The sequence below is a fragment of the Denticeps clupeoides genome, unplaced genomic scaffold, assembly GCF_900700375.1.
Source record: "Denticeps clupeoides unplaced genomic scaffold, fDenClu1.1, whole genome shotgun sequence".
Taxonomy (NCBI): Eukaryota; Metazoa; Chordata; class Actinopteri; order Clupeiformes; family Denticipitidae; genus Denticeps; species Denticeps clupeoides.
Window position 1 is genome coordinate 15,928 of NW_021629692.1, and position 22,373 is coordinate 38,300.

At 45.2% G+C, this 22,373-nt stretch overlaps 2 protein-coding genes across 4 annotated transcripts; both read right to left on the reverse strand.

Moving 5' to 3' along the window:
* Positions 1 to 1,467: 1,467 nt before the first annotated feature.
* Positions 1,468 to 5,433, reverse strand: LOC114771735 (platelet glycoprotein Ib beta chain-like). Of its 2 annotated transcripts, XM_028965073.1 has the most exons (5): positions 5,346 to 5,386; positions 4,367 to 4,693; positions 2,213 to 2,562; positions 1,992 to 2,139; positions 1,468 to 1,910 (listed from the first exon to the last, which is right to left on the reverse strand). In XM_028965073.1, exons 3-5 carry the CDS (start codon positions 2,548 to 2,550, stop codon positions 1,764 to 1,766), a joined length of 633 nt encoding a protein of 210 aa, XP_028820906.1. In that variant the 5' UTR covers positions 2,551 to 2,562; positions 4,367 to 4,693; positions 5,346 to 5,386; the 3' UTR covers positions 1,468 to 1,763. The 2 variants fall into 2 exon arrangements, with proteins under 2 accessions (XP_028820906.1, XP_028820905.1); XM_028965072.1 differs by lacking the exon at positions 4,367 to 4,693 and having other exon boundaries at positions 5,346 to 5,433.
* A 625-nt stretch (positions 5,434 to 6,058) lies between these two features.
* Positions 6,059 to 19,927, reverse strand: LOC114771734 (septin-5). Of its 2 annotated transcripts, XM_028965071.1 has the most exons (12): positions 19,764 to 19,927; positions 19,604 to 19,614; positions 13,481 to 13,571; positions 12,366 to 12,452; positions 11,385 to 11,508; positions 11,078 to 11,212; positions 10,552 to 10,669; positions 9,470 to 9,571; positions 7,592 to 7,688; positions 7,359 to 7,494; positions 7,166 to 7,268; positions 6,059 to 6,657 (listed from the first exon to the last, which is right to left on the reverse strand). In XM_028965071.1, exons 1-12 carry the CDS (start codon positions 19,804 to 19,806, stop codon positions 6,595 to 6,597), a joined length of 1,110 nt encoding a protein of 369 aa, XP_028820904.1. In that variant the 5' UTR covers positions 19,807 to 19,927; the 3' UTR covers positions 6,059 to 6,594. The 2 variants fall into 2 exon arrangements, with proteins under 2 accessions (XP_028820904.1, XP_028820903.1); XM_028965070.1 differs by lacking the exons at positions 19,604 to 19,614; positions 19,764 to 19,927 and adding an exon at positions 14,051 to 14,253.
* Between the last annotated feature and the right edge of the window lie 2,446 nt (positions 19,928 to 22,373).

A 22,373-nucleotide genomic window follows, 5' to 3' on the forward strand; every position in this document is an offset into this window, starting at 1 on the left:
CCTCTTGTAAGTCGCTTTGGATAAAAGCGTCTGCCAAGTAAAGTAAAGTAAAGTATTAAATTACATTGACCAGAACTGTCACTTACGTCGTTGACGTTCGGCGACGGGAGATTAATTAGTAAATACTGTACGATTCGCGTCCATAGCTACGCTCACATGTGGGAGAGAGTGGAAGCCGTGGTGCTACCGCTAAACGGCGCCGGCCGGGTTCCTGGGAGTTCGAAGAAACGTTCCTACCTCAATTCCCCACACACACGCTGACTGCGGTAGAGACGGGCTTTCAGACGTACCGAGTCTTTAGAATCAGTTCACCGTTCAAATGATTCGTTCACTTTAACAACATTTACATTTACATTTACGGCATTTGGCAGACGCCCTTATCCAGAGCGACTTACAACGTGTCACCGCACCTCACACCCCGACCATCTGAATGTTCACTGTTGTCGCTCATTTACTGCCACACTGGTCATTGCTCAACGATGTTTTATGTATTATTTGCTTGCCTTATAGCTCGCTTACTTTTCTACTACTTGTTTTTCCCTTTATTTTATAAATAAATCAATTTTACAGAGCGGTTCAGGATGTATTTCGCTTCTTGTTGTACTTCTAGAACTATGCAAATGACACATAAAAATATTGAATCTTGAACCCCTATCTCCTTTCGTTGTTCCTGCCTAGTGCCTGCTAATTACTGCCAGTCGAACAAACTTCGGGGTTTTTTTTATCTGGAAACTAAATCTGTTTTGGTCGCCCTCTGAGCAAAATGATTCAGGAGAGCGTGAATCTCCGAGTGATTCGTTCATTCAAATCAACTCAACTGAGAAACGAAGGGATCACGCGAGAAAGTGATTCAGCTCAGTGCGTTTGAACGAGTCGTTCGCGAACGACACCACACGAGTCTGGAGCGCTGTGGTCGCATCATAAAGGGCAGAAAATTCATAGTGTGCGTAATTATGCTCAATGTAATATCATTTGTTTGGGGCAGTGGTGGCCTAGTGGTTAAGGAAGCGGATCCGTAATCAGAAGGTTGCTGGTTCGAATCCCGGTCCGCCAAGGTACCACTGAGGTGCCACTGAGCAAAGCACCGTCCCCACACACTGCTCCCCGGGCGCCTGTCATGGCTGCCCACTGCTCACTCAGGGTGATGGGTTAAATGCAGAGGACAAATTTCTCTGTGTGCACGTGTGACAATCACTTCACTTTCACTTTGTTTTTGTGTGCAGCTAGAGGTGTCCCATGAGCCACATTTACACATTTACTGAAAACTTGTTAAATTTGGAGAAATATGGCAGCATTACACAAAGATTTGGGAATCTTACACAAACAAATTGAATGGCCATTAGTTGAACGAGCGGATTGCAGGACAAACATGCACGAATGTATCTGATTACAAATCATTTACGGATCACAAACCATCAATATACCAACACAGCAAAAGCAGTGCAAAAAAAAAACACAATACTCTGATTTATTGGTAAGTGGGGTTTTTATGTTTATGTTCGTAACAACTCTCACACTACAATTAATATAAACTTTGCAATACTGCATCATGCTTGTTTGGTCATTTTTTGTTGCGTACAAAAGAACACAGTATATACGGAATATTCCACTCAGTCTGGAGATTTGCATATTGGAATTTTGTCTTCTCGAACCTCCTTCGATTTGAGTTCTACTTTAGCAGGATTTACTACCATGTGTTGGGAAAGTGAACTTGACTTCTGCCGTGTGCGTGGCCTACTGGACCAACCCATGGCCACATCCTGTCACGTGTTCCTGTCCTTCAGCATCACGTATTCATTGGCCCCGGAAGCATGGTCACCCGTGAAGCTTTCCTCGGCCGTTCGCCTTGCCTCCTTGCACAGGCGGTTGAAACGACGGAGGAAGAAAATGACAGAGGCCAGAAGAAGCGCCTGTGGGGAATCCACACGGTTTCATCATCGAAAGGTTTAAAAAAACGAAAGAAGGAAATATAGAAATAGCCGCCCGTGCACCTGTACGACGACGAAGATGGCCAGGCTGATCTGAGAGGCCAGCGCCAGGTCACAGATCCAGTAGCGACAGGTGGACAGCAGATCTTCCTCCACCAGATACACGACCAGCCTCCCCCTCAGGGCTGGAGGTGAACTGCAGCTTACATTCCTGAGAAGATGCATCACGAACTGACCCGAGCTCCCCCTTCAAACTCAAAATGTAAAAAACGATTTGCACTCACCTCAACAGGCCCTCGTTCCTTTGCTTGGCCAGCCACCCTCGCAAATAGAGTATCCCGCAGTCACATGACCACGGGTTGCCATGCAACGAAACGCGTCTCAGGCCGCTCAGCGACTCCAGAAGTCCCACCGGAAGCGCCGTCAGGTGGTTGTCGTGGAGACGCAGCTCCACGGTTCCCCCGGGGAAAGCGGAGGGCAGGGTGGCAGTAGCGAGGCCCCGCCCGCTACAGTCGACCACGCCCTCCTTACAGTAGCATGGCGCAGGGCACCGAGCCTCTGCTCCAATCAGCCCCGAGCAGAAGAGCAGGGACGTCACAAAAGCCCCCCCGGCGCCACCCATCACGCTTGCAACCTGCAACACAAAAACACGCCATTCGACGAACCCTTTCGCACACAAGGGACTCTGTGCATGAACAATCAGACCCTGGGCGGCCATTTTTACCTTTGCCCCCCCCCCTACTATGACACGCCTGCACATGCATGCAAACACTGAGGCAGAGGTGAAGACAATCTGAAGACAATGTCTGAAACTCTGCACTGTTCACTACATAGAGTGCAGCGGGGCAGCGTAATCAGAAGGTTGCCAGTTCAACTCCCAAGCCGCCAAGGTGCCACCGAGGTGCCCTTGATCAAGGTACCGTCCCCACACGCTGCTCCCCGGGCGCCTGTCATGGCTGCCCACTTGTCCTCTGCATTTAACCCATCACCCTGAGTGAGCAGTGGGCGGCCATGACAGTAGTCCAGACCGCCAAAACCAAGACAAAGACATTACAGAGAACCTGAGTGGACCGAGACCGAGACTTGAGGTTAACAGACTAGGGCTAGACAAGACATTACTCAGATCAACTGTAGAGAAAAAAAGGTGTTGCTGTAAAGTGTCATTCAAATTCATGTTCTTTTTTCAATTATATTGTCCATGAGTCTCTCATTTAAAATCTCCCAGATTCGTCATAGTTACGAGGCCTGATGGAAAATAACATTCTCAGAAATCCTCTCCTATAACCATTTTATCAGACCTTGTCAAGGGAAAGAGATGTGATATACCAGTAAGATGTTCATATGAGTCTATGAATATGGCTATGTAATGTTTTTTTTTTTAATTGAAGAAAATGGACATTTGGCTCTCAAATGTTCACTGACACTCTTAAATAACTTTTCTTCTAGAGAATTCGACAAATTAACATTAGTAAGACAGTGCTGGAACACTGCTCTACAGTTAGTGACTTAACAAAGTATGGTGACCCTAATGTATCCTGAACTGGAGAATTTTTTAAAATAATTCACTCTAAATTCATTAACATCTCCATAAACTTATGATACTGAGAAATAACAGTCTTAGCCAACGGAACAGGCTTCGTGTTATTGACTTCATCCAGGAACAATTGCAAGGTTCGGGGAAAATGCGTGGTCATAGATGGATCTTCACAAAGTGCAGAGAAAGTTAGAACTAAATTAGCCGAGCTGCATTCTGAGGGGCATTAACGGAATCTCCACAAGAGACAGTACTTCTCAAAGGGACCTAATTAATATACAATGATTCATATAACCAGTTCAAATCCTCTGGTGTGTGCATTAATGGGTGTATCGACGGCTTCTCAAGTAAAATATTTTGTCTGAATTCCTACAAAACAAGTAGTGACCCAAGAGTAATTGCGGGCTATTTTATAGACGCTTTAGACATATTAAATAACTGTCCTACATTTACATTTAGAGCATTTACCAGACGCCCTTATCCAGAGAGACTTACAATCAGTAGTTACAGGGACAGTCCCCCCCTGGAGACACTCTGGGTTAAGTGTCTTGCTCAGGGACACAATGGTAGTAAGTGGGATTTGAACCTGGGTCTTCTAGGCGAATGTGTTACCCACTAGGCTACTACCACTGCAGACTTTGCAGACATTTTTGGACGTCCCTTTGCCGACTTTGATGCGATGTGTGTGATGTGTGTGGACCGTGTCGCCGTTGAAAAAACGTTATAGTTTAACGTTTTTAAAACAGATGCGTCTGACGGTTTGCATTTGAATTGAGGCGATTAATGAATGATGCGTCACGGCTGGTCACTGCTTGGCACCGATCAGCCTGACAACATCATGGAGAGCTGCCCTGTGATAGGGAAGGTGAATGCAGCAGAACGTGAACTGCACGTTTGTCCTTACCGTCACACGGCTCACGGTTCGTTTCTGTTTCTTTCCGTTTTTCGGCCCTTGCGCCAGGTTTGGGTTTCCTTTGTTGTGTGTATAATAAATCCCGTTTTCTTCTCATTCCAACCCCGAGACGTGACGTAACGACACTGTTCGGAGAGGATGGACTGTTTTTCACCTCCAGCCCTTTGAGGAGTACAACACTACTCTCCAGTAAACTCAGTAAATTTGTTATCTTTGGGTTTCATGGCGCTGCGGTTTCAGAGATAATGCCAGGCAGCGAGTGAAGGCCTTGTGAGCAACATGAAACTGTTGATGGGGAAATGAAGGAAACTCGGCAGGCTTGTGGCCAGCAGATATAGAACGGACCAAGAAAATGTGGAAAAAAGAAAAAAGGAAACAGGCAGATATTAACTGCAAAAATGTCCACACCCTGCTGGAAACTTGAAAACTCAGCATGAAGATAATTTACAGTTCATTTATAATTTGTATTTATATAGCTTGTATCATATTTGATACTTCGGCCAATATCAAACATCATCATGCCATGCATTGGGAGTCCATCTGTGTCTCTGAAATTACCTTCAAGACAGTGCAGAACATCTTCAGTACTGAACATCCTTTTAGCCATCCATAATTTATTAATTCTGAGTGTAATTTTTTGTTGTAAATATCACATTTCAATCTGTAAATTGCATAACTGATTAATCAGAACACTGTATTTTTTTTTAACATGGAACATAGTAAAAAAAATAACAAATGACCATTGAGGGATTTACCACAAAATCTACCTTTATAGCGGACGTATGTGAGAATTTGTAGCGCAAAAGGCATGAGACAAGCATCAGCGAGTGTACAGTATGTGTTTTAAGTTTATATCTCATGATAGTTGAGTGGAAATGCATGGCTCATATATGATGCGCACGGCATTAAAGGGTTTGGAATGAAGCGCCGCTAAACTACACAGGCAACAAATAAAATAAGTGCTTCTTACCTTGCTGCCGACTGGAGTGTAATGAAAGCGTGTATGTGTGTGTGTGTGTGTGTGTGTGTGTGTGTGTGTGTGTGTGTGTGTGTTTGTATGCCTGTGGCTGGTTTGAGGTTTGGAATAAAGTGACTGCGTAGCACACAGCTGGAACTCACTGATAAAAACCCCAAAACACACACACACACACACACAGCAGGGTTTTTCACTCTAAGACTCTACATTCAGTGTACATTGATCAAGTATATTTGCTATAATCATTCTTATCAGCTTCAGATGTATATTAATGAATGGGTATTTTGAGTAATATTTGTTGCTTATTTTGTGACTGTCACATTGCTGTCCTTTATGTCGGTCCTCGTGCCTTTACTTACTTTATTTCCCCGCCATTGGATGACTTGAGAAGCTCTTTTGCATTTCGGCCACTAGATGTCAGTGTCACATACTGGTCATCCAAGCAGCTTCTCCTCACCAGGCCTTGAGACGGTCGCATTGTTGGGAGTACCGCTGAGAAGAAGGATCTCTTCGGAGTGAGCGTTTTTTATTTTTTATTTTACAGTTTATTGCCAGTAGGTGACGCAATCAGGCCTGACTAAGGCAAGAGTGACCATGACAGGAGCAGCGATGGCCAGAGGACAAGGTCGAACCTGAGACCATGACCTCGGTGCAAGTCTAAATTCAACACGTTACCAATTTAATGAGTTTCATCAGTTCAACTGAAGCAGATGAAATGGTCTCCAACATTTATTGTCACTGGTACCGTCATTTCTCACATTCGCATTAGCATTAGCACGTTAAAAAGCCAAGGCTCGGTTTATAAACTCATACAAAACGCACACACACTCGCATACGTACGCACATATGTTCAGTTCAACAAGTAGAAGGGCACATTCTGAAACCCCCCGATCAGCCATGAACAGAAATGGCTTTAGGATTTACGCTTAAACAAGTTTCGACTCAATATAAAAACAACCAAATATATCTGCACCAATATAAAAAGAAACAACAACCATAAATATACATTAGACACATTTAGATGCCACTGAGTTAAAGCAGTCAAATTATAATTCATATTACATATTAATATTAGTTGCACTAGGCCAGTAGAAAGTCAAATACATTAAAAGACATTTACGACTTTCCACCAGGCAGAAAAAATGACGACAACCCACCAGCGAAAGCATGAAAGCCTCTGGAACGATCTGCCTTTAAAAGATCTGAAAAAGCTGCTTTTTTATGTTGGGGCGTGTGCGCAGCGTCACTGGTCTTTCTCGTGAATCTGCTGTTGCATCTTCTCCAGCATCTCCTGCATCCGTTTCAGCTGCAGGGTAGAAGGACGGCAGCGTGTTACTCAACGCGACAGTAAAATGTTGGAAACGCGGCCCTGGAGAATATCCCATGGCAGACATTCTGCGTCTGCCATGGGTGGTAGTAGCCTAGTGGGTAACACACTCGCCTATGAACCGGAAGACCCAGGTTCAAATCCCGCTTACTACCATTGTGTCCCTGAGCAAGACACTTAACCTTAAGTTGCTCAAGGGAGACTGTCCCTGTAAATCCTGATTGTAAGTCGCTCTGGATAAGGGTGTCTGATAAATGCCATAAATGTAAATGTAAAATGTAAATGTCTGTTCGTATCTGAATTTCACATCAGAGATCTTCTCATGATCTCACCAAACAAGGGAAGGTCTGACAACCACAGCTGTGGCCTGAAAACTCTATACACTTGGTGATATTTAGGATTAGATATTTAGGATTATTAACCCAGATGACAGTGGGGATTAAGATTTAATAATTTAATATAATAGGCCGGGTCAGGGGCTTCGTACCTCTTCATCCTTCATCTTGATCAGCCTCTCCGTTTCAACATCAGGGGTGGGGAGAGGCAGGATTGGGATGGGACTGTCCATGCGGTTGTCCTGCGTCAGTTTACTGCCGCAGAAAGAAACACACCAGGATGCACAGATTAAGATGAAATATTCATCACTTTCTCTCGATTCCCAACTCCGATTTTAGACACACCTTGTCATCTCCTGTATACACTGGGCTCTGTAGTTCTCATAGTGGACGTCACAAGTCACATCCTTCAGGTCGTGCATGTGGGAGCGAATCAGCATGTTGCGCAGCTTCACGAAGTCGCAGTGCGTCTCGTTCTCCACTAGGCGGCACACAGGGGAACGTTTTTCATCTCGTGCAACAAACGCGTTCCCGTCAACCTCTTAACAAACGAGCAGTTACATAACAGAAGTGGCAACCTTCCACAATGCCCCACGGGTACAGGCGGCCGCGTACTCGCTGTCCCCTCGCCTCCACTACGGTGTTACTGCCAATCACAGCGAAGGGAGTGCATTCCTGTAACACAAACACACACACACACTCACATTAACAACCAGGTAAACAACAGACATCATACATGAACAATACTAGGGGTGTTTAAATTAATATCATAATCATGATACGCATCGTGATTCAGATGTGGACGATATTGCATCGATGCAGTGCAGTGCGTTTTTATCATAATGACGTTGCTTGGTGATTTTCTGGCGGTGGTGTAAAAATGCGAGTTAAAAGTTAGTGCTGGTAGTGACTGTGGCGGCCTGATCTGAGTACAGCGCCACTCCGGGTAGGAGTTTGGCCTCGTCCACACGGACATTCAGAAATAACGCCATACGCATTACTGCTTTGTAGCAGCATTCGATTGGCGTTTCACTTGCGTTTGCTTAACGCTGTTTAATGCTCATCGCTATTTAACTCTCGTTGGGGTAGTAATTGGTAGTAATTGATATCAAGAAAATGTTGCACGCAGCGTTTATTTGATGCCATGCAAATGTGCAGCCAAATGTGTACAGTGGACACATTTGTGTACAGTACAGAAGCACATGTTTTTCTTTATTTTCATGACCATTTACGTTGGTAGATTCTCACTGAAGGCATCAAAACTATGAATGAACACATGTGGAGTTATGTACTTAACAAAAAGTGGAGACGTGGCCTCCACAGTCACCGGACCTGAACCCAATCCAGATGGTTTGGGGTGAGCTGGACCAACAAGTGCTAAACACCTCTGGGAACTCCTTCAAAACTTTGGGAGAACCATTTCAGGTGACGACCTCTTGAAGCTCATCGAGAGAATGCCAAGAGTGTGCAAAGCAGTAACCAGAGCAAAGAAACTAGAATATAAAACATGTTTTCACTTATTTCACCTTTTTTTGTTAAGTACATAACTCCACATGTGTTCATTCATAGTTTTGATGCCTTCAGTGAGAATCTACCAACGTAAATAGTCATGAAAATAAAGAAAACACATTGAATGAGAAGGTGGGTCCATCTTTTGACCCATACTGTACATTTAGAAAAACAGTCAGCAATCAGTCCGCACTCACCTGACCACAAACGGCAGAAAAACGCCTGGTTCAGACATTCTTAAATCTCAACTCACTCACGTATTGGAAAAAATAATGTAGAAAAATTGATGGGATGTATCATAATGGACAATCGAGGCATTGATAATTGTAATCAAATCTAATTGTGAGACTCTTACAGTAATGCAAATTCACAACCTTCAGCACTTCGTTAGCACAACTGATGCATTATATTTTCATGTTACTAGACTTTTTTTTTTTTGCCAATTTAACACATGAATAAACATTTCAAATCATATGAGCTGTATTCTGTTTTTCATGTTACTGTGCATCATCCATAAATGTTTTACTATTTTACCTGAAGTGTATATGGCAAATTGACATCCTATGTTCATCCTATATTAAATGAAAATGCTATTCTTTTCTTTTTCTATTCTTAATTTGACATTTTGTTTTGTCCTTTGTCGAGTTTATACTTTTCCAACGTTTTTACCGAGTCTTTTGTCACCTCTGGTCATTCTCATTCTCATTTTCTGGAAAGCTGCATGTTGTTAAAAAAGAGTCACACCTAAATAATATCTAGCCAGCATGGGGTCAAGCGTGTTTACATATGCCATCCGATGAGCTACAGCCTGTAATTTTACACCTTTAAATGGGTCTGTCCGGTTAAATGAAGAAGCCACAAAACTATTAGTTGGGCAGTGTAATTTCAGCACTGTTCTGTTTAAAGTGAAAAGTCAAATAGTACAAAAAAATTTTTTATCCCCTGACCTTTAGCTGTTTGTCGAGCTGCTTAAACTCCTCATCCTCGTCAGAGTCACACTCGGGGAACTGGTAAACTTTGATTCCGAACTTCTCGATTTCGTCCCGTACCTGAGCCAGAAGGGGCAGGATTAGGATTACTGAGTATTAACGACTAACAGGCTATGTAAATAAAAGAGCAAATTCATATTTTGGAGGAAGAAGTGAAAAGAAGAATTCACTGTTTCTAAGGTTAAAGGTCCCCTATTATGAAAATGTCACTTTAAAGAGATTATTAAACATTAATACGAAGTCCCCCAGCCTGTCTAGGGACCTAAAGTGGCTAGAAATGGTGATAGGTGTAAAGAGTGCTTTGGGCATTCTGCTCAGCTCAGACGGTCGGATCTGGAATTTGTCCCCCTTATGACATCATAAGGGGAAAGGTTACCTCACGTTTCTCATGCTTTTTCAACCCAGACAGTTTCCCTCCGCTCCCCTAAAACATTATCTACACCGACCGTCATGGCTTCCTCAAGTGAGAATTATTTCTCGGTGATTGGATGTCAAAATGAACACAAATGTATTTTTCCGGTTACGGTCTCGTGAGATTAGTAAACTTTTTTCTGGAAGAAAGCAGACGCGACTTCCTGTCTGCAGCAAACATTGTGTTTGGTGAATGGTGTTGACGATGTCATTTGTGCGATTGCACCCTCAACTTTTGCTACTCGTCCCGCTTCTCTCCTCCTCATTAGCATTTAAAGCTACAGACACCGAAACGGCGGCGTCCTGGGAAATCTCGTTGTGCGACTGGATCAAAGAGGCTGAAATTCTGAACCAAGGCTGAATTCAGATAAAGTATTAGGGGACCACTAAGACCTATATGGAAAAAAAAAACGGTTCATAATAGGGGATCTTTCAGAGCTTTCAGAGAACACAAATTCAGCCTGTTTTTTGACTTGATTCTCCAACAACAGGCCTGAAAAGCAGAGTTGCCAGATACAACTGGTGGTTTCAAGCCCCAAAAATAAATAAACACAACCAACAGGGGGCGGTAGTGGCCTAGTGGGTAAGATGCTCGCATGTTATCACATTGCCATAGCACCATATTTTACCCTGTCTTTGAACTTCTTGATCTCATTGGGTGTGAGGCAGTCGGCTTTGGCGATGAGGGGTATGATGTTCACCTTCTCGTGGAGAGCCTTCATGAACTCCACGTCCACCGGCCTCAACCTGCACAGACACCGTGAGCCGCCATCATTCCCTTTTTCTGCCTTAGAAAGAAGCCATCGTAGCATTTAGGCATTATATATATATATATGTTTTATGTGTTCAATCTGCTATGTCCACCTCCATCCACCCTAAACTGACAGGAGATGATGTTAAGTCCACAGCTCATGCCCTCCGAACTGTCTGTAACTGTCACGTGCGCCCTCCCATGACCCCGGCTAACTACGTTCGTATTGCATCATGTTACTAGGAGTTCACTGTGTGTTCATTAGGACTGTGACTCAATTAAAAACCTGCAACTAATCAATAGTACTTTTTGCAACAAAGTAATTGTGATTAATTCGCAAGACTACACTATTACAGAGACAGGCGTGGGGATTTATTTAAACGTTTTAAATTGCGTGTACTTACCCATGTCCAAACGGCGGAATGAAGTACAGACAGCAGTGCACACGGTTGTCCAGAATGTTCTTCCGGTTGAGTCCGCTCTCATCTCTGAAGTACTGCTCAAACTGCTGATCAATGTAGTCCGTGATAGGCTTCCAGCTGCGGTGCACACACACACACACACACACACACACACACACAAGATCAAAGGTGTGCGAAAGTAGAAATTAAACGTGAGCCCTAAAACGTCACATCATTCCCTAATCCGCACTGCCGGCAAGGGGTTAGTGAGCAACAAGGCGTGAGCGGACGGCTCAGGATCAGCGCTCACCACTCGTTGTTGTTGACGGCGTCCCCAAATCCGGGCGTGTCCACGATGGTGAGCTTCAGCTTCACGCCCTTCTCCTCGATGTCGACCGTATGCTTGGTGATCTCCACCGTCTGACTAATCCGCTCTGGCGGGGAACGGAACACACTCCCATCAGGGCCGGTGCTTAAAGGAACAATACAGCAGTAAAGTAAAAAGCGCAGAGTGATTTTGTGCAAAATCACTTTGCACAAAATCACTTTGCACTCTGCGCTTTTTACTTTACTGCTCTTTTTTTATGGCTCTTTTTCTCTTTTCTTTAAACATTGTCTTTAACTCATTTGCACACCTTCACACTACCAGTTACACATATTTTATGTTAAAGATGTAAAAGTGTAATATTTGGTTATGTTTGCAATATTTGCATATTGGTTCATTGTATACTTGCAACATTTGCAATACTGTGGTCTGTAGTAGTCGCAAAAACTGCATATCATACCGTGTATGACTATGTATGTGACAAATAGAATTTGAATTTGAATTTGAATTTGTACTGGGACTACGAAGAGACTAGGCAATGAAGTAAAACATTGTCACATTTCCTCTGATGATGCAGCATTATTACAGTGGTAATAATACTGATGTACCAAGGTCTCAGTATTGTGTGGCGTTTAAATTTTTGCAGTTCGTGTAAAGTGTGAAGTCAGGTTTTATGTTCTCAGGTTTAAATTAGAATAATTTGCAGTGTTTCACAGATATTATGATTGTGTTAAAGACAACTGCCCTCAAATATGTAAAAATAGCGGGACTGTTGGACACGGACTTGTCCATTTAATTTTTGTCACGGCGTTGCTCTTCTGCCAGACAGCAGGAAGTACGTGTTCAAAACCCGTAAACTGGCCATGACTTCCTGTCATGGGTCTTCTGGTTCAGAAACTGCCGCCTCACCAATCAGCACCACACCCACTAAATCACACATCTCCATGCAGATCAGCCGACTCTTACCCTCCGCGTTCAGGAGCTTCCTGTCCTTGTAGAGGTCGGTGAGGAACAGGCTGTTCACTAGAGTGGACTTTCCCAGACCGGATTCACCTAAACACCGCCAGCACGACACACAACAACGATACACACCATGAACAACGCCACATGGCTAGAACAAGAACAGATTCAGTTCAGTTTGGGGCCTGGAGATGTTTGTCAGAGATGAAATTCCTCCACGTATCTCTTAACAATTCCTACTCAGTGGTCCACACCAGTAAAGTACCGGGTGTCGGGAATTCCGTAGTTTTTTTCCCACATTCTCTCTGGAACCATGTCAGATGGCCTAGCGGTTAAGGAAGCGGCCCCGTAATCCGAAGGTTGCCGGTTCGAATCCCGATCCGCCAAGGTGCCACTGAGCAAAGCACCGTCCTCACACACTGCTCCCGGGGCGCCTGTCATGGCTGCCCACTGCTCACCAAGGGTGATGGGATAAATACAGAGGACAAATTTCCCCGTGTGCACCGTGCGCTGTGCTGCTGTGCATCAGGAGTGACAATCACTTCACTTTTATCAGCAAGGGTGCTGCTATTTAGCACATTTTTAAAATACAAACATTTTCCCATGAATGAAACATGACTAATTGTGATTTTTTCAGATTTAAAGTATGGAATAGAGACTCCATCACCCACAGAGGGGTTTTCACATCCGCTTCACATGGAGTGACGTCACGAGCCCACAAACTGAATTGTGGGTCCATAGCCAGCCAACGTCAGCAGATCATTCGGCTTAATTGCGGGTTATGTGCGGTCGCAAGCAAGAAGGTAACCACTAGGCTACCACCGCCCTCATAAATTCTCACGGCCATATTGTACACTTGCGTACTTTACACCGCAAGCGCAAGTTGCACTACAACCTCCTTCTGATGCATTTAACTTTGTCAAGTGTATAGTCTTGCGATGTTTCGCACTGTCTGTTGTCACGAACATCATTTATCTGTGCAACCGTAGCATAAGAATTTTACTCTATTAATACTAATGTATGCGACAATAACATTAAATGTTCCTTTGTGTGAGTGTGTGTGTGTGTGTGTGTGTGTGTGTGTGTGTTAGAATGGGTCGAGACATGCGTCCGCAACTCACCAGCGACCATCAGAGTGAAGTCAAAGCCTTTTTTCACCGACTTCCTGTGGACCTGGTTGGGGAGGGTGGCAAATCCCACATACTGTCTGTCCTGAGAGAGACAGAGAGAGACACAACCGATAATACAAATTATCGTTTTGATTGCGTGTGTGTGTTTGTGTGTGTGTGTTGGCCAAGATCCACTATGAGTCCAGATTACTGTCCAGAACCCCGTGTGCCGGACACCCACAACGGGTCTTTTCATAAAACCCCGCAATCAGGGACAGCGGCCTCGCTGCCAACATCGCTCATGAGTTGTCATACGTGCTTCCGTCTCACCCTGAGACGCAAACGCACACACTGTCCCCCTCTGTCCTCCAAGACCGTACACACTGGCAGCACACACAGAGTGCAGATCCGCTCCCTCCAGAGAGCAACGGGGCATATTTTACATGGAAAAACTGGGACGCAACCAGGACGCCGGCATGGAACAAATAAAAAAATACTCACCCAGGCTTAAACACACGCTCATTAATAAACAGTCTCATGGCATGTCCGTCTCTCTCTCTCTCTCTCTCTCTCTCTCCCTACCTTCTGCCGGGTGGACCTCCCTCTCACGCTCAGCAGTTTCTCCGCCAGCTTCTCCTGCAAAATTGCATCCATGCCCGACCACAGGCAGCGCCACAGAAATCCCGTCTGCAGCCGGCTGGAATATTCCTTATTCCCGTCACCCTCGCCCCCGGCCTGGCCTGGCCTCGCCTCGCTCCCTGTCCGGGCAGGTAGAGGAGTTGCTCTGACTCTGAGTAAACTTCCTCCGAGGAGGAGCGACAGGAAGGGAGGAGGAGTGTAAAAACCTTAAAGGGTATAAAGAACCCTTGTTCATTCCCCGGGACACAGACACATGGGGACCTGGTGCAATTACATGCAAGTAACTACCTCTATATAACAGAGAATTTTGGTGCTTTAAGTTTTTGTAATTATTGTAATTGTACCAGCTCCAATGCAGGATTATTCAAGTATATTTTACCCCAGAAATTTCCCAAAAACGGTTCCAAAAGTTCTACGAGTGTGTTACACACTAGGCTACTACCACCCTGGACTATATTAACCAGCTTGGGACACAGCCAGACGTCGCATTTTAATATGGAAAATATACGTTCATGTCTGATTATAGCATCACCAAACATTACCGAGCACTACTATCAAGCCCCGGATGTTCCAAGTTCCCTGCTCACAGGTCCCCACAAGGTTCATGTTCTTTACTCGAGTGCATGAATAATCAGGTATGAGCAGTTTGGAGATCCGCATTTTCAGGGCAGCTTTCTATTAACAATTCAATATCATTTTTAATACCTCGCAATCATATCATCTTAGATTATAGACTCTGTGTGTTATTATATTAATGCATTCAAAGTTATGTTATTCCATGACAGACATAATAAAGACGTCACACAATGACATCGACTCCCTATAATGTATGTGTGTGCGAGAGTGTGTGTGGGAGGGGTTTAGAATGGATGCTAATCAGTCCGGGTTCCAGCTGCTGTGGGGGTAGGGGGTCTTTTTAGCTAGCATACGGGGGTGTCTGGGGAAAGTAGATTATCTCACGGAGAATCTCATTTATTTATAGTTCCGGGATAAACAAAAACTCTCATTAGTCCAGTTTCACTTTCATCACACTCACTTGAACTACAAGAACTTTTCTAACTATGACCGCACTGCCTATTCTATCTTATTCAAAGGTGTCTGTGTGTGTGTCTGTGTGTGTGTGTGTGTGTAGCTGTGTAGTATAGGTATCTACAAGAGAGAAGAGAGCAGGGAAGAGAAGAGAGGAGATGAGAAGAGGGGAGGGGGTATTGGAAGGTTTTGTTGAATGGAACAGATGTCCCCATGAGACACAATAGACTCACTCTCACATACACCACCCAGCTGCCACTCACACACACACCACCTGGGGCACCGACTGTGCACTTGCACAAAGACACATATGCACCATATATGCATGTGTGTGTGTGTGTGTGTGTGTATGTGTGGATTAGTGGGTGGGTTTGTAATTGTCTTGCCGCATATAAACCCTGGCCTGCTGTTTCCTGGGTGATTTAGCTTTGTCCCTCTCCGGAGCCACCTTGAACACTGGACACTGAAAAATCAACCCAGCACGGTCTGGTATCTGGTCACGCAAACTTGTTTTTCACTGAAGACATTTCACCAACACATGGCATTTGTTGATATCATATCTGTCACGTTTTTGAGACAGTGATGCATTAAAAACAGCTTTAAACTATACGAAATAATACAAATTTTAAGTTTTATTCAGTTGATTAATGTAGTCTGCATGGAAGCAGGTGTTCTAAAAGCCATAAAATCCTTAATTCTAAGAATCCGCAATCATGTGTTTTTGCTTGTTTTGGTCTATATGCGCATTCACAATCAGGCAGCACCATCTAGTGGTGCCTCCTTATTTGACACGGAATGGCAATAATTTACACAATAAATTACTCAAACGTGGTCAGTGTAAGGGGCAGTGGTGGCCTAGCGGGTGAGGAAGCAGACTCGAAATCCTGTACCGCCAAGGTCCCACTGAAATCCCCTTCAGCAAGATACTGTCCCCACACACTTTACTTTATTTTATTTTACCTTACTTAGCAGACGATTTTATCCAAAGCAACTTACAGGAGGAAGACACCAGCAATTCTCATTTGGTTTCTACAGATCTTGAGTTGCAAAAGTAAGAGCCCTGATAAGGCCGAACTTGTCAAGAATAGAACATGCTGGGGAATTGATAAGTGCTGGACGAATTCTTTAAATTTTGTGCAGTGTGTATGCATGTGTGTATGTAAGTGTTAGACTCGTCTGAAATTCTTTTTTAATAAGTTGGTTTTCAACTGCTTCTTTAAGGTGGTGGTATCCACGTGGTGGATAGCAGCCACGTGATGGTTCAGACTCAGTTTGCTGTCAATCCAAACTCCAAGGCTTTTTGCAGACGCCGTGGGTGTTAACAGTAGCGAGACAATTTGAATTGAGAGGTTTTGCTGAGGGGAGCTGTTGCCCGGAAAGATCAGGTTTTGGATAGGTTCAGTTGGAAGTGTCGCTCAGACAACCATGCCGATATGTCTGAGAGACACTGCTCCCCGGGCGAAAACGCTTTCTCTTACAGGTAGAATGATCTTATCCGACGTGGCAAACCCGAGTCCGGTGCTGGTATTTATTTATGGTGATTTGATTGTGTCCCATGTGTCTGATAGGCCTGTATGTTTATAGATTATGTATGGGGATGCTGGTAGTGCTTTATGTTAAAAGTACAGTTAAACAAACTGTACTTTTAGCTGTACAAACAGTTAAGCATTATTTTGAGAAACACTGGCCTAGACCCAGATGTGTGTATAATACATTTGTTACATAGTAACAACTGTAAAATAGTAATTTATTACAGAGTAATATCCTTAAACCTTGATAATAGATAAGAATGTTTAATTTTTATAGATTTTACTATTATCAATGTGAGGTTGTTAGATTCTTTCTAAGATGGAAAAACAAACACACACACACACACACAGTCATTGCTCTTAACCACACAATGTGAACACACTATAGTCTTTATGTGACGGACTAAACGTCACCGGACAATTCCAGCATTTCTCCAGCATGACATCAGTAATGTGTCTCAACACACCAGAGGCAGATGAGCCGCTGGGGCAGACAATAAAATAACACACACACACACGTTAAAAGAAACACCATAGCGAACTCACAGCAACACTACTGCACTGGCACAGAACCAAAGGCCCCGTCTGACAGTGACAGTGACTGTGTGGCCTTTACACTGAGGCTCGTTGATGGGAGTTTACGAGCCGTGCTGAGAAGGGAGATGGATCTGACTACCACCCAAACACACGCTTAAACATACAGGCCCACAACAAAATATGACGCCCTGGCTGCAGAGCAAAGTGCCCTTTCTCAGATGCCCAGTTCTTCCGCCCCATTTAGAGATTAGCGCTGAATGCCAGAGAGGGACGGGTTCCTCACCGGAGGATGGGACAGGAGATGCTGTTTCTAGGCAAAAATACACTCACATCTACAAGCATTACGCAACACATGCACACACATATTTTTTTCCAGCTTTGTGAGGACCTAACATAAAAAATGTGTAATATCTGAATTATAAATGTGTAATTAGCTCTATTGTGTCCATAATTGCTGCCCCTAAACTCTTTCAATGCTTTTAATTAGATTTTTTTAAAGAATCGAAAGGTCTCCATTAAGCTATAAACGCATAGCTGTACAGACACACACACACATTGAAAACTGTCTCTAACCAGAATCACACGTAGTGAAACATATAATCACTGAATACACACACACACACACACACACACACACACATAGACAATGAAACCATTAGCAACGACGCAGAGCACCCTTGAACCGCAGAAGGCGAGTGCCAAATTGGCCACTTCATTCAAAAGCGGCTCAGCGTGTGAGTGTGTGAGGGCGGGTGTGTGTGGGTGTGTGTTTCAGAGACTCCCCGAGCGAGGAGGAGGGCCGGAAAGCGTTGTGAGCGTGAGCATGCGGGAGATGCTCTGCAGCGTGCTTTTGATGGGATGTCAGCGTGATGCTCGCGCGTGAGAAAGAAAGCGAGAAGGAAAGAAAAGAGGGGATGTGAAGATGAAGAAGAGCGTGGAAATCCTCTGTCGACATCACCAACACACCAACTCTCATCCTGTGCATCAATGGTGTCTCCGGGGACACCAGACTTCCTCCCCGATCCCTGACACCAACAATTCAGCCTCCATTACACACATCTCCATTACACCAGGGTCAGCAGCGCAGCTTCAGGCTTCCTGGAGGTGCGTGACCCCACCAGCCCTCCACATCCTTGTATGTTCATTCAAAACCAAAACTGTGCAACATTCCAGTAACTCATCTCATCCAAATAGCCATGATGGTCCATTAACTGGATGGAACTGGATACCCATGATGGCACGCATTATCATCTCTCACATGGGCCAGGTTTGTAACTGTATCCCGGACCACCAAGGTGCCACGAGGTCCCCATGATCAAGGTACCGTCCCCACACGCTGCTCCCCCGGGCGTCCTGGATAACATTACCTCCACTGTAATTATCTGTATGTTTACTGTCGCGGTCCCGGAACGTGAGCGCGTGTTGGAAGGAACGAGGAATCCCGGTGCGACTGGACGAAAGGAGGCAGGTAAGTTTGACCTGCGAACGTGTTTCGGCGTGAGCCACAACACCCCACCGATGTTGGGGGACGTTTAGGGGGCAGTGGTGGCCTAGCGGTTAAGGAAGCGGCCCCGTAATCAGAAGGTTGCCGGTTCGAATCCTCATCCGCCAAGGTGCCACTGAGGTGCCACTGAGCAAAGCACCGTCCCCACACACTGCTCCCCGGGCGCCTGTCATGGCTGCCCACTGCTCACCAAGGGTGATGGGTTAAATGCAGAGGACAAATTTCACTGTGTGCACTGTGTGCTGTGCTGCTGTGTATCACATGTGACAATCACTTCACTTTAACTTGACGTTCAAGTTAGGGACAGGATTTGGGAAGGGCCGGGATGAGAAGGGGGACGAGGTGATCGAGAGCCGAGTCGAACTGACAAAAGCCAATCAATGACCGAGCAGCTGGCAGTGGCCATCTTGCCAATTTATGGGAGTCACGTTACCTCACCTCCTTGTTGCTCCCGGTCACGTGGATGGAATCATGTGACAATCACAGTGAAAATAAAAAACTATCAATCTCACAAACCACTAGACCTTTTTTTTTTTTTTTTTTTAAAGAAACACTCAATTTGTTCACTTTATGCAATTACATGAAGCAAATGCACGCATCTCTTCATGCATGTGACGCACGACGCCCTGCGGAATCGGAATCCCCAGGGTACCGGTGCTGTAGCGTTGCGCAACAGACGCGCTTCGCGCATGCGTCGCCGCGTTATCCGCGTTACAGGGGGTGCGAATTTCAACCGCCACCCCCTCCCCATCCTTCCCGTTACACTCCATGACGTCACAGGTGCGCTCCTGGCACGAGGAACACCCTGCTGCACCATCGACGCATACGAGCCTGCATTAAGGGGCGATCTGATGCGTGTGTGTGTGTGTGTGTGTGTGTGTGTGTGTGTGTCCTCACCTCGCTGTCCTCTGTAATTCAGCCGAGCGTCGCACCATCCGGGGAGGGAGAGCAGGTGGCAGCAGGGAGAGATGCCCAGAGACACAGCGACATGTTACAGATCATACGCGTCTACATTTTGTATTCGTTCGGGACGAATCGCGCCGCCGTCGGACGTTACCGGATCTGAGGCTTCGGCTCTTGTACCGGATGTTGGTGGTCATGCTGGCGGCAGGTCGGCGTCTCGTCCGCGATCCGCGCTCCGCGAGGAGAGGACACGGGCGTTTGCGACTGCCACGCTGGCCCCGCCCCCCCGCAATGGGAGCGACCAATCGCGGCGCGTTCCGCTAAACCTGCGCTGGAGACGCGCTACCACCGGGGTTGCCAGGTCGGCGCAGAGGTAGCAGCACCACGTTTTGTCACGTTTTTGATCTTGTGTCACCTAGAAAGGGCCGATGAACAATCCCGTCTCGGACATTGGGTGGGTGGAGTCAGATGGGTGGTAGTAGCCTAACACACTCGCCTATGAGCCAGAAGACCCAGGTTCAAATCCCACTTACTACCATTGTGTCCCCAAGCAAAATACTTAACCCTGAGTGTCTCCGGGGGGGGGGGGGGGGGGGGGCTGTCCCTGTAACTAAGTCGCTCTGGATAAGGGCGTCTGATAAATGCCGTAAATGTAAATGTGAGTCTCTCGCTGTCCGGCGCGTGTTTCCCCCTGTTGTCCCAAGGCATGTAGGCGAGGCGGACTGGCAAATCTAAATTGACCGCGGGTATGCGTGTTCGTCCGGTGTCCAAGGATGGGCTCCAGTGCCTGTGGCCCTGAGTGAAGTGAAAGTGAACTGATTGTCACATGTGATACACAACAGCACAGCACATGGTGCACACAGTGAAATTTGTCCTCTGCATTTAACCCATCACCCTGAGTGAGCAGTGGGCGGCCATGACAGGTGCCCGGGGAGTAGTGTGTGGGGATGGTGCTTTGCTCAGTGGCACCTTGGCAGATCGGGATTCGAACCGGCGATTTATCAAATCGTAATTTTTAGCCAGTGCGAAGCCTTGCAGGAGCAAAAACAAGGCCCGTCTCTGACTTTACACGGACACCTGGGCAGTGGTTGCCTAGCAGGTAAGGAGCTGGACCCATTGATTCAAAAGGTTGTCGGTCTGAATCCCAAAATTCAGAGGACGGAATTTGACAATGACAATCACTTCACTTTCACTTGCAGCTGGTGATTTTGTCATGATCTGGCAACAGTGGCACAATCCCCAAATGTTATTTTTGACCTGACCCCGACAGGGCAGGTCAGATCATGCGGCCACCTCTGCTTCCATGATGGATTCCTCTAATCAGCCACATTTCCATAGCTGAGCCGCCAGTGTTTTTCCTCTGAAAGAACACAGTATTCATTCTCATTTTTTGGTCAAGGTTTTTTTTTTTTTTTATTGTTCTTTTTTTTAATAATCAAACAAAGAACAATACAAAACGATAAAGGCTGATAGGATGAAACATAAATAAACCTATAATAGATTCCCAGGTTCCATCCTTTTAACAAAGTCAAGAAATGGCTGCCAGGTACTATAAAATTCAGAAGCGCTTCCTCTTATACTGTACCGAAGGTGGAGCATCATGTCTCTCATCTACTGTCGAGAGGTTGGAGGGGAGCGGTCCTTCTATATAAATAGCTGAGGTCTTTTTACCATAAGAGATGTGAATGCTACGGTACCCCTGGAGGACAGGTTGAGGGAAAGATCTTGAGGCACAACCCCAGATTTTGAAATTAGAAATTATAAAGCGAGCGACACAACCAAAACACATGAGCAAGCTTATGTCAATTGCTGTCTGCTGTGATATTTTATACAAATTTAGTCCATTTAGCTTCGTAGTGTAACAGTACACATTCTCTTCACCAGATCCTCCAGGTCTGAGTAAGTCACCCCTGTAAAAGTTAGAGGTGGGGGGAAAAAACGATACATCATAATATCACAATATTTTACATTTACAGCATTTACCAGACGCCCTTATCCAGAGCGACTTACAACCAATAGTTACAGGGACAGTCCCCCACTGGAGACACTCAGGGTTAAGTGTCTTGCTCAGGGACACGATGGTAGTAAGTGGGGTTTGAACCTGGGTCTTCTGGTTCATAGGTGAGTGTGTTACCAGCTAGGCTACTATCACCCTTACATGCTGATATTTTATTGCTGCAGGGTCACCAAATATTGCTTTTTTCGCATGCAAATTTAGGCTGTTGAGTGTTTTACTTAGTGACATCGGTGCCGGTAAGTCAGCTTGCAACTACGACCTCCGCTCCTGTAGATGGCGCTGTACCACCAGGTTTCTTTTTAAACAATATTTCATTTTATTAACATCATTTTGACTTTTGACAGTGCTCACCGATAACGAGTGTCTGTGTGCATATGCACTTTATTTTTTTTTTTTCCAGCTCAGTAATCTACAAGTACCACACCAGCCTGTTGCTGTTGTTTTGTCTTAATTATTAATGTAACATGATGCATCCATATCTGTTTTTACATTTTCAGAGAATTAAAAAATAGTGATGCAATCTAACCATGGCCCATGTATCGGGATTGTATCGTATTGTGAGGTCCATGCCAATAAAACCCACATTAACCAACAAACCAGATATTTCTCTTTTTAGTACATTTCAGGGAGCAGAAGAAAATGTGCTGAGTGATGTTTAAAACACATTTCAGGAATGAAACACTGCAGCACAGCACAGGGCGATACAGTGAAATGTGTCCTCTCCTTTTAACCCTCAACCTTAGTGAA

What these genes read in the sequence shown, in the direction of transcription:
- LOC114771735 (XM_028965072.1), bottom strand. Translation starts at nt 2,550, where the DNA reads ATGGGTGGCGCCGGGGGGGCTTTTGTGACGTCCCTGCTCTTCTGCTCG. An exon ending in AGGAACGAGGGCCTGTTGAG is followed by an intron (nt 2,140 to 2,212) that starts GTGAGTGCAAAT and finishes GCATCTTCTCAG; the next exon opens with GAATGTAAGCTGCAGTTCAC. An exon ending in CCATCTTCGTCGTCGTACAG is followed by an intron (nt 1,911 to 1,991) that starts GTGCACGGGCGG and finishes GATTCCCCACAG; the next exon opens with GCGCTTCTTCTGGCCTCTGT.
- LOC114771734 (XM_028965070.1), bottom strand. Translation starts at nt 14,122, where the DNA reads ATGGATGCAATTTTGCAGGAGAAGCTGGCGGAGAAACTGCTGAGCGTG. An exon ending in GGAGGTCCACCCGGCAGAAG is followed by an intron (nt 13,572 to 14,050) that starts GTAGGGAGAGAG and finishes TGTCTCTCTCAG; the next exon opens with GACAGACAGTATGTGGGATT. An exon ending in AGCTCGACAAACAGCTAAAG is followed by an intron (nt 7,689 to 9,469) that starts GTCAGGGGATAA and finishes TTTGTGTTACAG; the next exon opens with GAATGCACTCCCTTCGCTGT.